This window comes from Streptopelia decaocto (genome assembly GCF_964273445.1).
Source record: "Streptopelia decaocto genome assembly, chromosome: 10".
In the NCBI taxonomy this organism is placed as follows: Eukaryota; Metazoa; Chordata; class Aves; order Columbiformes; family Columbidae; genus Streptopelia; species Streptopelia decaocto.
In genome coordinates this window covers 817,501-833,684 of record NC_138665.1, presented here as the reverse complement: position 1 = coordinate 833,684, position 16,184 = coordinate 817,501, and the positions used below count along the sequence as shown (strand labels likewise).

The 16,184-nt window shown below is 54.8% G+C and overlaps 2 protein-coding genes across 6 annotated transcripts in view; both read right to left on the bottom strand.

The window, feature by feature from the left end:
- Positions 1-1,964: 1,964 nt before the first annotated feature.
- On the bottom strand, positions 1,965-11,849 carry SLC25A14 (solute carrier family 25 member 14). Of its 4 annotated transcripts, XM_082062253.1 has the most exons (9): positions 11,754-11,849; positions 11,538-11,685; positions 10,687-10,781; positions 8,742-8,827; positions 7,969-8,064; positions 5,276-5,400; positions 4,070-4,205; positions 3,605-3,685; positions 1,965-2,424 (listed from the first exon to the last, which is right to left on the bottom strand). In XM_082062253.1, the coding sequence occupies exons 1-9, from the start codon at positions 11,815-11,817 to the stop codon at positions 2,383-2,385; spliced, it is 873 nt and encodes a 290-aa protein (XP_081918379.1). In that variant the 5' UTR covers positions 11,818-11,849; the 3' UTR covers positions 1,965-2,382. The 4 variants fall into 4 exon arrangements, 3 of the variants coding, with proteins under 3 accessions (XP_081918379.1, XP_081918380.1, XP_081918381.1); XR_014185024.1 differs by lacking the exons at positions 1,965-2,424; positions 3,605-3,685 and adding an exon at positions 4,505-4,709; XM_082062254.1 differs by lacking the exons at positions 1,965-2,424; positions 3,605-3,685; positions 4,070-4,205; positions 5,276-5,400 and adding an exon at positions 5,415-6,540.
- Positions 11,850-13,096: 1,247 nt separating this feature from the next.
- The window catches only part of RBMX2 (RNA binding motif protein X-linked 2), a 3,520-nt gene continuing 432 nt past the window's right edge, over positions 13,097-16,184 (bottom strand). Inside the window, exons 4-6 of one of the 2 annotated variants that reach the window (XM_082061741.1) lie at positions 16,034-16,163; positions 15,453-15,633; positions 13,097-14,014 (exon numbers count right to left, since the gene is read on the bottom strand). In XM_082061741.1, coding sequence (XP_081917867.1) covers positions 13,572-14,014; positions 15,453-15,633; positions 16,034-16,163 — 754 coding nt within the window. In that variant the 3' untranslated portion in view covers positions 13,097-13,571. Of the gene's footprint in view, positions 14,015-15,452; positions 15,634-16,033 lie in introns of both variants that reach the window. The other variant, XM_082061742.1, reaches the window with a different exon arrangement.

Here is a 16,184-nt window from a genome sequence, read left to right as displayed (position 1 = left end):
CTCAAAACGCGCATCCTCCCACTCATAAGAAGCGAGGACTCTCAGGGGTACCCAGATCGCTCACGGGTTTCACAAGGCATCTCAGTCCTTGAGGAACTTACCTTGGACGGCCTCCCAGCCTGAGGAGGAGACTCTTCCAGCGCAGACCCACTGCTCTGAGGACACCAACTCCATGGGAGTCTCCTACCCTGCCCGAACCTGAGCTGTGGTGCAGAAACTCCTCTCAACCGAGGCGTCTCATTGTTGTCTGTCGAACGCGGGGTGTGTGTGCACGACCATGGTGGTCTGTTGGTCTGGAATGTTGTGATGGGGCAGGGAGAGTGCAGCACGTCTGCCAGACAGGTGCAGGTAGGAGACCGCAAAGCCTTTTGTTTCCCGATTCTCCTCCACACCCCACCAGGGGCAGGGAAGGGGTTTTGGGGTTTGCTCCCTGCTGGGTGTAAACTACGATGACACTGAAGAAAACCAAAAGAATGTAATGAACTGCAGTTAAAATATGTCCTGGTTTTGTTAAAAACAAGACCGGCTCTCTTTTAGTGATCTTTCTTTCAGCTCAGTTCTTCTAGGTGGCTGTACTTTTCTGAGTTTTAACCTGCATATTTTTCCTAGGATGCTGATAAGAGATCAATAGAACGCTGAAGAATCTCATGTCTAGATTTATTACTATGGTAGCCAAGAAAAGACTGGTAAGTTTTCCCACATTCCATTGTGAGAGGGGCATGTTTGAGGAGGGGTGGATAGAACAGGTGACTAGAACTGACCAACAGAAGTATTCCATCCCATAATCGTCATACCCCCTATATAAAAGGGTGATCACAGGGTCACTCTCTCTTCGCCCATGGCCGGCATCCAGAGAGGCGTCTGTCTGTCTGTCTGTGATCCACAGGCCTCAGGCCCTGCATCCTGCAGCCAGGTTCGGTTTGCTGTGCAGTCCGGCCCGTGACTTCCGCCCGCCCCGCAGCCCCAGCTCTGCTGCTGAGTGACGCCAGCGCCACAGCCAGCACTCCAGACTGGCTTTGGATGTTTTGTATAGATATTTTCTATTTATTAGTAGCATTAGTAAACCCCCTTAAAACTCTCCAACTTGAAGTCTAAGTCTTTCTTCCTTTCTCCTTATCTTTCTTATCATCTTTCCACTCTAAAGGAAGGGGTGGCGGGAGGTAAAGGGGATAACAGGGAGCGTCTGCCGCGGTTTATTGCCACCTTGCCTTAAACCCTAACAAAATACTTCTCTCCAATAGACTTGTATTCACCCACCATGTGTTTACTTCCCTTCAACCCACTGCTCCCCCTCTCTTGTAAATACAGTTTAATAGTGAAAAGGATCCTCGCAGCCTCCTGAGCCGCGGCCCTGCAGCGATATCGCTGCTCGAGGCGCGACTGAAGCCCAAGAGCTGCCAGGAGGCACCGTCATCGTGCCCGCAGCTGGTACAAGGCAGCGATGCCTCGGCAAAACCCCAGCAAACAATCCTCTTTTGTGTGTCCAGCCTGGACTGGCTGAACATCCCCTGTGCAGTGTGCACAGAGGCAATCCCAGCACACCCAGGCAGGACACGCTGCTGTGTCACAACGGGCCATGACCCACACTAAAGCCACCCTACAAAGAGCAAAGAGGGGAGGGACGTAAGAGCAAGTTTTAATGGAGTGGGACATCCGAGTTCAGCTTTAAATCATATTACCTTCCTTTAAAAATGATATAAGCATAAATAATATAAACAATAAGATTAAGAGAATGAGGTTTTACAAAACTGGTATTTTCTGACATTAACAATTAAACTTTGTTTTAGAAACATTTCTATTGTAATGAATCCTAAAGATCGCTTTCATAAATATATATATATTTGGGGGAAGAAAAGATTTATGTAGTATGCTGAAAAAATAGCTTCTGTTCTCTCCAAGGGCAGACAAACCGTCTGCTCTGGAATATACCTGCAGTAAATCTGAACGAACACAAGCTCAGGCCATCCAGTCAATAAATAATTTAATGAGGTTACGGTTCTGCAAGAAAACACGACAGCACCCCTTCCCAGCCCCCAGGCTCGCCCTGCGGGCACAGAAACGCACACGCACCGAACAACAAACCACAGCTGCACCAAAAGGCCACTGGAATGCACGGATCTTCACAGAAGATATCGCTTCAGGCCTAGACACTTGTACACCGGTAATACTCGCCTCTGCGTGAAACAACATGCAGCACCCACCAGCAGCCTCCCAGTTACACGTCGGCCAGATCATGCTCCAGGGACCATGCATTTCGGGAAGAGCCCAGACCCACGTGGACCAAAACATCAAGACATGGGGACGGTGAAATGAAGAGGAAGGCTGCAGCAAAGCGCTCTGCTGCAAGTCTGCAAGATGACTCTCGTGAAATGAAGCCAGCTGTCAGAATGGAAGTCGCTTCAACTGCTCGTATGTGATAAAAAACTGACGGGAATGTCAAGGAATTGGGCCAAATACATAAGGCAGCTGCGCTGGGGCTCCTGACACAACCAGGCCGTGGCAGGTAGAGCATCAGCACAGTACGGCTGAAGACAAATGTGGGGAATCCCATCTTGCAGGCAGCACCAACCCACCTGCACGGGTGGAAGCGAGAGCTGTGAGATGAGCCACCACGGCAGGGGAGAGACTGACCACCAAGATGCTGGAGGGAGTGGAGCATCTCCCGTGTGAGGAAAGGCTGAGGGAGCTGGGGCTCTGGAGCTGGACAAGAGGACACTGAGGGGGGACTCATTCCTGGGGATCAGTATGGAAAGGGGGAGTGTCAGGAGGATGGAGCCAGGCTCTTCTGGGTGACAACCAGTGACAGGACAAGGGGCAATGGGTGCAAACTGGAACACAGGAGGCTCCACTGGAAGAGGAGAAGAAACTTGTTCCCGGTGAGGGTGGCAGAGCCTGGCCCAGGCTGCCCAGGGGGGTTGTGGAGTCTCCTTCTGTGCAGACATTCCAACCCGCCTGGACACCTTCCTGTGTAACCTCATCTGGGTGTTCCTGCTCCATGGGGGGATTGCACTGGATGAGCTTTCCAGGGCCCTTCCAGCCCCTGACACTCTGGGATTCTGTGACCCCGAAGCAAACTGGCCCAGGCTTGCCTAGACCACTGACAGACTGAGGTGGCTCTAACCTCCGACTGGAACTTCTTTAAAATAAATCCCGCACGCAGTTTCAGAGGGCAAGAAGGATCTTGCACAGCAACACAGAAGCGCTGGTCCTGCAGAGCAGGTCAGCACCCATCTCAGAGCAGGAGAACATTCCCCAGGCTTCACCCACAGAGCAGGCGCTGACCAGGGAAAGCACCTCCCGCAGCTCAGGCCAAGGGGAAAGTCTCAATCCAACACCCGAGAGCGCTCACTCTGCAGGAAACCACCTGTGCCCTGCACTGGCCACCCAGAACTGGCACAAGCAGCAGCCACAACCAGTGGCATTTTCTGGCATTTGAATCAGCAGCCGCCACGTGGCAGCTCACGTCTGTCCCCAAGCAGAGTCTGCTCTGTGCTGCAGGGCAGGCAAAGGGCTGCCTATCAGTAGGGGTTTTTTTTCCCTTCACAGCTTGGTTTTCCCCTGCCTGTCCATACCCACAACCTCGCAGCAGCACACTGAAGGATACAATGATGTTCCAGGGACCCAGCCGAAGCCAGTTTGGCCAGAAGCCTTTATAGAGTGCAAAGAAGCCCTCGCTCTTCCATGTCTGGGAGGAGAGAAGAGACAGATCAATTATGAGATGCACCAGGTGCATGTTCTGCCCATCTCCCTAATGCCAGCCATGATATAACAGACCTTTACCACTGCTGCAATAAGCAGACAGGCCAGGGGAGGTGCAGTTATGGGAAGTCTCACAGCATATGAAGCTCATTAAACTGCACCACTGACAAAGTTTTGTCCCATAAGGTTGGGAGGATGTTCAAGCTGATGGCGACCTCAGGAAGGTGACTCTAGGCCTTTCCCTGGTTTGTCCAACATACTCACTGATGAGCATGTTCTGTTGCTGTAGAATTTAACTGCTCCTACCAGTGGTGCTGGAATCCAGCCAGTCTCCTAAAGACGGGGCTTTGCCCCCCTCTCACGTCCTTACCTTCACCAGGCCATCCAGAGTGCCCCTGTAGAGGTCCGTGCTGCCCACGATCGCCCGCTGGTTCATCATCCGTGTCCGCACCACGTCGACAGGGTTGGAGGCAATGGCCCCGGCCAGCCCACACGTAAAACTGGACCTACATGCACATCGGAACAGGAGAGAACAGCTCTGAACACGGCCACAATGGCTCATGCAAGCCTCGACATACGCACGAGAGCATATCTTTCACTGGATTTTCTGACAGGCCTTTAGCAATAAACATTAGCTGCGCCCAGAAAACAGGGGGAGGCAGAAGCCATACACCTCGGGACCCTTGAGAGCTGGGGAAGGGCCACGCTCTGCTTTGTGTAATTAAGACCCCATCAGAGCCCACCGCTGGGCCCCACATGGGCAGGTCCAGCAAGGGTCTCCAGGCGCTGTCAAGGTGGCACAGACCTGGGGCAGCCTCGTGGAAGCGCGCATCCTTTTCACCAGAGCAAACATTTCTTCGGGGCGGGGAAGGAGGGAGGAAGAGCAAAGGCAGCAAGAGGGAGCATGCAGCTGCTACTCTCCTCCCTCCACGTCTGGTCTAGTGCTTGTCACCTTCAGCCCACAGCAGGCAAACCCAAGAGAAGCACCGCAGCACCTCCAGCTAAAGTGTCTGCCAGAAGAACAGGAAAATGTAGGTGAAAAAGGCTTTGGGAGGTTTCTAACCCACCTCCTGCTCAGAGCAGGCCGACTTCCAAACCTGGTCAGATTGCTCAGGGTCTTGTCAGCTTTGCAAAGCTCTGTTCACCTCACAAAGCCCTGACAGCAATGGCTGCGAGCTGGCAGCGTCCGCACAGACGAGGAACTCAGACTGGAGCAGCAGTTTGAGCTGATTGCTACGGGCAGTCACACACCCACAACTCCTGCCCTGCTCACACCAGGGCACAGACACAGAGCAACAGCATTTGGGGTCATCCGCAAGCTGAAATCAGGCAGATGTTTCACGTCACTAAAGGATTTCTGCTGGGTTCTTTCTCCACCGAAGTCTCTCTGGGGATACTTGCTGATCATTCTGAGCTGCTCCAGTTGACACTGCAGATCCCTCAGAAGTACCAGCCTGCTCTCTGCAGCTCCAGAGCACTTGCTCTATGAACAAGTCTCAGTCCAAACGCACCTCGCTCCTCTGCCTCCCATCCCCTGCCAAGCCTGGGGAGCGCAGCAGCTGCAGCAAATACTCACACGAAGTGGGCAAAGATGGTGTCACCCATCAGGCCTGACAGAATTAAGTGCTTCTTGGTGATGTCGTAGACCGGCAGTTCCACCCCGACCACGATGGCAGCTCTCTGAGCTGTCGGGAGAACACCCTGCGGAGCACAAACACCAGTCACAAGCGCAAACTGCCGCCTGGGGACACAGCTGGTGTGACATCTCCCCCCAGCTCCCTCTCAGGGGCTTTTTGCTGCCAATCTACCTTGCCCCATCTTGCAGCTGTAGCTCCCCAGGCAGACCAGCTCACTGCCTCTCAACTTTACTCCATGGCCAAGGAGGATTCCTCCCCTGGCAGCATTACTCCAGGGAGATTAACCACATGCTGCTTCTCTCCTCCCAGCCAGTAGCGCACAGAAATCAGGCTATAACCCACTCATCTTCCCCCAGCAACTGCAATACCAGAGAAGATCCTGCGCCACAAGAGGAGCAGGTGTTTAAGGAGCCAGGTGTGGCTCCAGGTTTTCCTTGCTACGTAACAGCAGAGAGCATCTGCCTTGTTTATGACTTAGGAGGTTTTAATGTATTAAAGGAGTTGCTGCTGGCAGGACATTGATTTGGGATCTGGCAAGACAGCTCCTGGAGCAACTATGAGCTTAGGTAAGAGGAACCAGTTACCTTCTGTCTGAGAAATACCCCAGCAAACCCCACATAAGGGATCAGATAAAAATATATGCAAACATTTATTGGCAGCACTGCAGAGTTGGACCATTTCACAGAACTGTAACACCACCCCAGTGGCTCAGGGAGACATCATGGAAGACATCATGCCCTGTGGTCACCGGGATGGGGAGCGACCCTTCCGTGTGGCTGAATTACGAGCCCGCCCATCAGGACGGCAGCTTTCTCACCACACAAAACCAAGCAGCTCTAAGAAGTAAAAGTACTTTCCAGGTTTACGGCTCTTGCTGTCCCATCCTGCTGTGCTAATGCAGCACCTGACGGTCTGCTCCTGGGTTCTTGCCTAAGCCAGTCCTGGCAGCTCGAACATCCCCACAAGATAAAGGCCAGAACTGGGGGGACTGGTGAGCACAAACATCTTTGCCTGAGCATGAGGGAAGACTGGAGGGAGGAGGCAGTGGTTGTCCTATATCAGAGAGCAGCAAGACTGGCTTGATCACTGGGATCTGCCTCGAGTCTGATCTGTCTCTGCACCGTGTCCTGTCTGCAGCACACATCTGCAACATAGAGGGTTTCGCTTCTTTTCTAGTCTCTCTTCCCCTCCTATGTGTCCTTGTCTAGAAAGCAACAATAATCTCAAAGGAAATACTGTGTCACCCACCACCGGCAGCTGATTGACTCCTCCTCCCCTTCCCACACTGCAACGGCTCTTTTTGTGAAAGGCTTCAGGGACCATAAAAGGGAGAGATCAGACTGTTGCCTGAAAAACCCCTTGGGATTCTGTGCTTCCCAGGCCTGACTTGGCAGGCTGCTGGGTAACTGAGAGCGTGGAAGACTTGTAGTAGAAGGACAAAGTGAGGTTCTCTAACAAAAGCCAAAGAACCGCCGCTAAAATCCAAACGGTGAAGCCTGAGCACAGGTAACTCCCATCGGCCAAGCCCAAAGCCTTACACCACCAGCGTCCCCAAAAGGCACCGGTCCATCCTACTCCTTGTATGCTCAGAGGGGAAGTTTCCAGGGGTCTAAGACCAAATAGGCAGAGACACCAGGTAATTTTGTCCCTTTGGAACTTCAGAAAGTTATTCTCATTAGTGTCTCCCAGGTTACTTGGAAGAATTCCTCCTCCTCCACATGAGGAGGTGTGCAGCCGCCCACATTCCACAGCTGGTACATCACCCCGCTCACTGTGCACAGTGCAGCTGAATCCAAGATGCGCCAGGCTGAGCATCCTTCCCAAGGCAGAGCATGGAGAGGATCCAGCCCCCAGTGCTGGGCCATTCAAGGGGCATACAGAATCATTTTGGTTGGCAAAGATCATCGAGTCCAACCACAACCCACCCCTGGCACTGCCCCATGTCCTGAGAACCTCATGTCCGTCTGTCCAACCCTCCAGGGATGGTGACTCCAGCACTGCCCTGGGCAGCCTGTTCCAATGCCCCACAGCCCTTTGGGGAAGAAATTGTTCCCCACATCCAACCTCAACCTCCCCTGGCGCAACTTGAGGCCGTTTCCTCTGCTCCTGGCGCTTGTTCCTGGGGAGCAGAGCCCGACCCCCCCGTCTCCAAGCTCCTTTCAGGCAGTTCAGAGATCAGAAGGTCTCCCCTCAGCTCCTGTTCTCCAGCTGAACCCCCCAGGTCCCTCAGCCGCTCCCATCACACTTGTGCTCCAGCCCCTCACCAGCTCCATTCCCTTCTCCCAACTCGCTCCAGCACCTCAAGGGCTCTGTTGGAGTGAGGGGCCCAAAACTGCCCCCAGGCTTCGAGGTTTGGCCTCAGCAGTGCCAGCACAGAGACGGTTGCCGCCCTATGAGGACACCAGCCTCAGTCCTATACACCAGGTGTGCCCAGCCCAGTGCTGATGCTGCCTTAGCACAGACCCCATCTCCACCACAGACGTGCTTCTGTTTGTCCAGTAACCTGAACCAGAACCTTTCTACCGCCCTTGGTTCACAGTTCTCTTCAAGAGCTGCACCTGAGTGTAGCGAATGAGTTGAGGAAGCTGTTAGTTCTGCTACTAGTGTGGGGGTCCCAGCAGCTGGTGCTCACCCTCCACAGGCCTCGGGTACCCTCCTGCTGGTAGATGTCGATGAAGCTGCCAATCATGCCACCCTGGAACAAACTGCCTTGAGCCTGCATTCGAATCTGCAAGAAACATGAGAGTCAGCGGGATGACACCCAGGAGGGCGGGGGTACCAGCTCCCTGCACCTCCTGGTAGAAAGAACAACCAAACAACTCCGAGCAGCCACTGCCACCCGCGCGTCCCCCCGCAAACCACGCAGCACGTGATGCTGGTGGGCAAGGAGCAGGGTGGAACCACGGTGCAAAACCCAGCCGGGACAGAGAAGTGACAGGCAAGGCCCTCCTGCTCTGCCACAGCCCGAGAAGGTTGATCCACACAGGGAGATGTGCGGGAATGTTCTCCAGAGCTACCCTGACCCCAGTAACCGCACAGCAGGGCATGGAGGGGACCAGGGGGCCTCTGGCCACTCCGTGTACCACGCAGGACTTTGCGGCAGCAGCAGCAAAGCACAGCAGAGTGAGCAAAGGAGGTCTGATGAATTGCTGGCTACCACCCCGCTCACCTTACCCACTTACGGTAACAGCCCCTTGCCATAACTCATTTCATGATCTTTCAAAGCTGTAGTATTTAAAATCTGTATACTGCCCTGGGCTTCTGTTCCCATTCATAAAAAACCCAAATTAGCAGGACCAATGTCAGCCGGGAGAGCTGGGAGAGCTGCACCTTCCCTGAACCAGCAGCTTGCACATGTCAACCGCAGCCGGCCAGGAGCGGCCTCTGGCCAGGTGCACTTCTCACCTTCAGCACATCTGTTGGGTTGGCAATTGCAGAGGAGATCACCCCTGAAACCACTCCACAGATCACATTGATTAGCAACGTTTCATCTGCAATCAAGAAAAAAGAGTCAAATCCTAAAGATCCAAAGAGCAGGTGGGTGCAGAGATTGTACTGAACAAGCGAGAAGAGCAGAGCAGCTCAGTTTGCAAATCACATGAAGCTGCACAAGCAGAGACTGGCCAGCAACCACCAGCTCATGGCAAATCTGTCCCACACCTGATGGAGACAGAAAGCAGCAGCTGAGACACTCAGCAACACGCTCTCAGAGAGAAGCGGGTCGTACTGATGCGTACAGCTGATCAGACAAGGAGAGACCATGATACATGAAAATTTTGAACAATTATCAGTGTCCAGTGATGCATTTCTCATGATAGAGACAAGCCAAGACAGAGGGAGACCAAGAGGAACAACCCAACTCTTCTCAAGGCAACCTGACACCAATTTGTTTCCATCGGGAGCCCCAGCTGGCTGCGCTCAGAACATGCAGCCACCTTGAGAACACAGAGAACAGGCGACCCAGGCAGAGAAAGTTAGATGCAATTAGTTCCAGGGGCGGGGGGTGGAATAATCCAAGACTTCCAGGCCCAGTATTAGGGTGATGGTTATGTTGGGAAAAGGCACAGCCCTTTGCTGGTACTGACCACAGCACTTCCCCGAGGAGACCAGGCCACTGGCTGCCCCAGGCCTGTAGGGAGACAAACATTCAGAGAACAGTACTCACAGCTGGAAACGCTGCCACAGCGAGCGAGGAGAGACATGTGGGCCTGTGTACATGCACAGAACCAGGCACGGGAGAGGTGTTACAAGAACAGAGCAGGTCCTGGAAAGAAGCTCTAGTGCACTGTGCTTCCCAGTCCTCCCACCGGCCTGCTGACCGGCCCCAACTGCCTTCCCAGGTCGGAACTGCGTTACAATATTCGCTTGTGTCACACCAGGGTTTAAAACTGCACATGCAGGTCTCAGTGCTCCTTCTGTGAACACACACCAGGCTTCTGGAATGACCTCACTAATGGTGATCAATATGGAAAGGGGGAGTGTCAGGAGGATGGAGCCAGGCTCTTCTGGGTGACAACCAGGGACAGGACAAGGGGCAATGGGTGCAAACTGGAACACAGGAGGTTCTGCTTAAATATGAGAAGAAACTTGTTCGGGGTGAGGGTGGCAGAGCCTGGCCCAGGCTGCCCAGGGAGGTTGTGGAGTCTCCTTCTGTGCAGACATTCCAACCCGCCTGGACACCTTCCTGTGTAACCTCATCTGGGTGTTCCTGCTCCATGGGGGGATTGCACTGGATGAGCTTTCCAGGGCCCTTCCAGCCCCTGTCACTCTGGGATTCTGTGATCCAGTCCCTACACAGCAGCCGCAGAGGCCTCGGTTACAAGGTGCACAGGTCAGGGCATGTGCAGTGTCCCATCTCTGCAGCTGGAGCCAACGCTAAAGGGCTGGACAGCACAATTTCTATCCACATGTGCTGTGTTCAGGCACGAAGACTCAAAGGCTCCCAGAAGGACTCGCTACAGAAGCTTTCGATCCGCGTCCACATCTGACAGAGTGATGGGATGTGATGTCTTCCCTGAGACTAATCAGAAAGGAGAGATGAGCCAAGGTCAGCTATACCGGTTTTTTGGTTCTGACGTTGCAAAGAGAACTAAAGGCTGGGGAAAGGACAGACCTAGGGACTAATTCACATCTGGGGACTAATCTATCTGTACTGAATCTATCCTTGCTATCACCACACAAACAAAACCACAGTGCGAAGTAACAAGAACTCCGCTTCTGTGGGAATCTATAACTGGGAAGGACAAAGAAAGGTGTGAGCAAAACCACACAGCACAGAGAGCAGGAGGTTTCACGCTGAACCGCTGGCAAGAGGAGAGGTGCCTGTGCTGACACGTTTCCTGGCACTGACCTTCCATCCGATCTACAAACAGCCGCTTCAGACTCTGGTAAATGCCGATCTTTATGGTGCCGTACGACGCCTGTCTCAGCAACGCCGGGGCGATCCTGAGCGGAGAAACAAATGAAATAGCTGAACCCAGGCAGTGCGGTGGGCCCATCACAGACCCAACCAGCCCCCAAACCCTGCGGGGCCGAGCTCAGGCTGGGCACCAAGGAAAACACCCTTCTGCTCCCAAAGCCCAGCTCTGCCAGGCACCCAGGAAAACAATGAGGGAGCTGGGGCTCTGGAGCTGGACAAGAGGAGACTGAGGGGGGACTCATTCCTGGGGATCAAGATGGAAAGGGGGAGTGTCAGGAGGATGGAGCCAGGCTCTTCTCGGTGACAACCAGTGACAGGACAAGGGGCAATGGGTTCAAACTGAAACACAGGAGGTTCCACTGAAATCTGAGAAGAAACTTGTTTGGGGTGAGGGTGGCAGAGCCTGGCCCAGGCTGCCCAGGGGGGTTGTGGAGTCTCCTTCTGTGCAGACATTCCAACCCGCCTGGACACCTTCCTGTGTAACCTCATCTGGGTGTTCCTGCTCCATGGGGGGACTGCACTGGATGAGCTTTCCAAGGCCCTTCCAGCCCCTGACATTCTGGGATTCTGTGAACACCCCCGGGTGCCCGAGCAGCCCCTGGGGCCCCCCCGCGCCCCCCCCGCGGTGCCCGGCCGGCTGGCCCCCCCGCAGCGCTCGCCCTCCCCTCGCTCCCCGCCCCGGGCCCCTCCCGGCTGCCGGCAGCAGCGCCGCCCGGCCCCGCGGCGCCCAGGGCCGGATCTCGCGGTGGCAGCGGCCGGGAAGCGGAGCCCGCGGGACTCACCCCGAGTAGAGCGCGCGGCCGCCCTCCTCCCGGCAGATGCGGAACAGCGCGTGGAACATCCCGCGGTACCGGACCTCGCGGAACCGCGCGTCGGCGCTCTGGCCCTGCACCTGCAGCCGCGTCTTGGTGAGGTCCACGGGGAACGTGCCTGCGGGGAGAGCGGCCGGTCAGCGCCCCGCCGGGCCCGCCCCGCCCGCCCCGGCCCCGCCGCCTCACCGAACTCGGCCACCATGGAGGCGAGCCCGCCGTACACGAACGGCTTCCAGTTGAGCGCGGACATGGCATGGCGGGGCGGGCCGGCCGGAACCGGAAGCGCTAAGGGCACGGGGGAGAAGGGGAGGGAGGGCGGACGCCCCCTGCTGGCCCCGCCACAACCGCGCCCGTCACCGACACAGCCGGACCCCGCCCGGCTCCCAGCGCCACAGCCCACCCAGCGCCTCCCGCTCCCGGCCCGGCCGCTCCGGGGGCGAAACCCCCTCCCGCGGGCACGGAGCCCCTGCCTGGAACCAGCACCGGCCTGGCGCAGTCACAGAGTGTCAGGGGTTGAAGGGCCCTGGAAAGCCCATCCAGTGCAATCCCCCCATGGAGCAGGAACACCCAGATGAGGTTACACAGGAAGGTGTCCAGGCGGGTTGGAATGTCTGCACAGAAGGAGACTCCACAACCCCCTGGGCAGCCTGGGCCAGGCTCTGCCACCCTCACCGGGAACAAGTTTCTTCTCAAATTTAAGTGGAACCTTCAAACCCTCTTCTTAAGCTGACACATCTAACACCTTACAAATAGAGAAACCTTCTCCATGGGGTCTGTCTCATTGTGTCTGTTTGGATGAAATTTTGCTCAGGCCTTGAGAACAAGTTGGCCAAAGAAACGTGTGAGATGCTGCGAGGGTGAGAAACTCACCAATCAACTCAAAACATGACTGGAGGTCGGTAACAGTCGTTTTATAGCTACTGCAAGGACATCCTGGACATGTGTGGAAACTTTGCCAAGGCTGGTCAGCAGAATGGTGTCCTGAGCTGACTCAGCACCAGGTACAGACAATGGGAGTGAGGGGCTTCCATCCCCAAACCCCCACCAGAGAAATAACAAGCACAGAAATAACAACAGGACACAGCATAATTACAGAGCACACTTGACCATGACGTTATGAACATGCATTAGACAGGTTTGTATTAAATAAGAGGTTACTTTTTACTACTTACTTCCTCTACTTTTACTACTTTACTTTTTGTTACTTTTTACATATAAATATCCTCCGGCATTCCTTTTGGGTATGCTAGTTCAATCCAGCATCCAAACTTGCACAACTCTAATAAAACTAGCTCATCTCTTGGTGCAAATTTGCATTTTTTGTGCTCTGGGTGACTTTCAGCTTTAGCAACACCATCAGGAGTTATTACTTCTTGTAGCAACCAGATCTGGCTAAAAACCAGCCCTCCCTCCATGGCTGTTCCGCATCCGTCGCCTGGGGGCTGCAGGTCCCGTCAGCCCCGACACGTGTGAAAGAACCGCGCGCCATCCCCCCCACCGGAGACAGAAACGCTGCTCCCAGCGCTGGGTTCTGGTTAACAGGAACCTTTTATTAACAAAACAAACCACAGAAAAATCGCCCTGACACAGCAGCGCATCTCTCGGGATCCATCCCCGGAGCCCTCAGGTGGGCTCAGGATCCCAATCGGGTGCGTGAGGCCAGTCAGACACCCCAGGGCCTCTCCCTGCGGTGACACCCCCAGCAGGACCGGGGGAACTGGGCCGCTCTGGGAAGGACCATCCTGCTGCTCCCAGTGACCACCTTCACACCGCAGCATCCCAGCAAGTCTAACGCTGCAAGAAGCGCTGAAGGAGGCAACAAAACTCATGTCCCAGTGCACAGCACAGGCGTTGAGGAGATCCCTGCCCGAGGGTGGGCTGACAAACCCAGTGCAAGCTGGTAGAGGCAGAGGGTCCAGGGGCAGTGCCCCACCAGGGAGGCTCCAGGAGGTTTCGGGGCAGGCTCAGGGCCTCTCTCAGCCCCCGGAGCGCTCGCCCCAGGGCTCAGCAGCGGCTGGAGGCTCTGGCAGAGCCCCGCTCCCCGTGCCTGGGATGGGGCTCCCCAGAACTGCGCTCCCGGGACCTGCCTCCCTCGGGACACTCCTCTCGCCGGCTGTCGTGCCTGTCGCCTCTCCTGCCAGCCTCCTCTCTCTTCTCCCTCTCGTCCCACAAACCACTTTGTCCCCTCTGGTTCTGGCAGCTCTTTTCCCCTTTTCCCTCTGATGGCCTTTGGTGCCTCCGCTCCTCCTCGTCCCGCGGCATCCTGCTCCCAGCCTTCCTCTCGGAGCCCCTCCGGCACTGCTGGCTCCCGCTGGCGTAGCGCTCGTAGGCCGGGTCTTCCTTCTCCTTCTTAATCTTGATCCTGGGCTGCGCCTCCTCTGCGGACGCCCCCCTCTTCAGAGCCTGGGAGCTCTGCTTGTGCCGCTCCTGTCTGCTCTTCTCCTTATCTGAAATACAAGGTTCATCTTCCCTGACAGACAGTCCCAGATCGCATTGACTCCCCAGGCTCTGCCCAGCGCCGCAGCGTTTTTCCAGCTCCCCTCCCATTTCATATTTTCTCCCTTTCCCCCCACAGAGAGATCCTATCCCACTTCCAACCCCAACACTTTTCTCCTCCAGCCTGAGCCATCCTGCTTCCTTCTTTAACACCCACCACATCGCATTCTTCCCAACAAGGCTGCCCTCGGGCACTTCAACACAGCTGGAATACAGAGCACCTTCCATTCATTCAATCAGTAACACCCACGCAATAAGAACATCATGATCCACTCTGTGAAAATTCTCTTCTCCAGACCCAAAGAACCTTTTCCCCTCTTTGCTCTCCTTTTCGCCTCTCTCATTTTTGTGCATCTCTCCAGCACTCTGGAGCAACGCCTTGTCCCCAGCCTTGGTTTTGTTGCCTCTTTTCCGCCAACCCTCCTCTGTAGCTGCCCCAAACTGCTGCTGCTAACAGCCGTCTGCCGCCAGCAGGGCCTGGCTGTGGCAGGTGAGGTTTCTCTGCACGCCGTGCAGCTCAGAGCCCATTTCAGAACAACGGACGCCCCCACCCCACGGTCACCACACCTAACCAGCTAGGGTGCTGTTAGTAAGCAAGCTCCTGCAGCAAGTCACTGCTTCTAGCACCCCACTGCCTCTGACAAGGGTAACTTTTCAAGATTGCTGCTACACAGATGCAAAAAACTAAATGTAATGGCTTCTTAAAAATCCATCAGGACAGCCGCACAGGCTGGGCCTTTATGTGGCACGTTCAGTTTGGATGTACTCTGTATCTTTTTCTTCTGAAAGACACAGAGCAACAAATCTTGCTGCATTCACGTAGAACTGGAGGTATTCAGGCACTCGAATGGTTTAACTGATGCTACGTTTCTAGGTTCACTTTCATAGAATCAGAGAAAAGTTGGGGTTGGAAGGGACCTTTAAAGGTCATCTACTCCAGCCCTGCTACTTCCCTTGGCTTCAGTTTCCAGCCACAGAATCTCATCTAGATCTGCTGGGTTTACGTTCTATTCAGCTGTCTTGGGTAGGCCACATAACGGTCATTCCATACATCTACAGCACTCTAGTCCTACAGCAGCAGCCAAATTTTCACATTGTGGTGCTTTTCCTAAGCTTTCCCTCTCCCCGTCTGCTACAGTAACTCTGCAGCCTGACAGACTTTTTTCCAGGAAAAGTGCTCTTATTATCTGCAAGATACAGCTCTTCGGAGACTTTGAGAGGACATTCACAGAAAAGGGTTAAATAAAGGCACTGTGATACCCTTTGGGGAATCACAGTAAAGCCTGGACATTGGGGCTTGTGGCTCTTTTCAAGAGCACACCCATCCTTGGTGTTCCCTGAGCAAAGGGCCCCTGCAAGGTTGAAGGCTCTGTGCAGAACACACCTCACCTTTTTGCTTTCTCACCGGTACTTCGTCATCTTCTGACAGGGAATCGGATGACGTGTGAGGTGGCGTTTTAACTCCACAACCCTTCGCGTGGAGGGCTTTTGTGACGTCATCTAAGTCATCGGAATCTTTGGGGGGCCGATAGTTTGCCACATGGTCCACGCGAATTGTCCTTCCCTTGATCTACGAGAGCAGTTGTGCTGTTAGCGAAGGCACAGACCAGCACCACTGTGGGTCACCGTCACTGGTGCTGTTTGAGCTCTGGTTTTACAGAATCCCAGAGTGTCAGGGGTTGAAGGGCCCTGGAAAGCTCATCCAGTGCAATCCCCCCATGGAGCAGGAACACCCAGATGAGGTTACACAGGAAGGTGTCCAGGCGGGTTGGAATGTCTGCACAGAAGGAGACTCCACAACCTCCCTGGGCAGCCTGGGCCAGGCTCTGCCACCCTCACCCCCAACACGTTTCTTCTCAAATTTAAATGGAACCTCCTGTGTTCCAGTTTGTACCCATTGGTTTGTCACACAGCAGCACCTTGGGAGCCACGGCTGGCAGGCAGGACCGTGCCCCGGCTGCTTCACTCACCTTGATCCCATTGAAGTTGTCGACAGCAAGAATGGTGCTCCTCTGGTCCTCATAGCACAGAAAGCAAAAGCCTTTGGACTTCCCGCTCTTCTTGTCCCGCACCAGGTTAATGTTGACGACCTCCCCGTACCTGCAACACACTGTCAGAGCC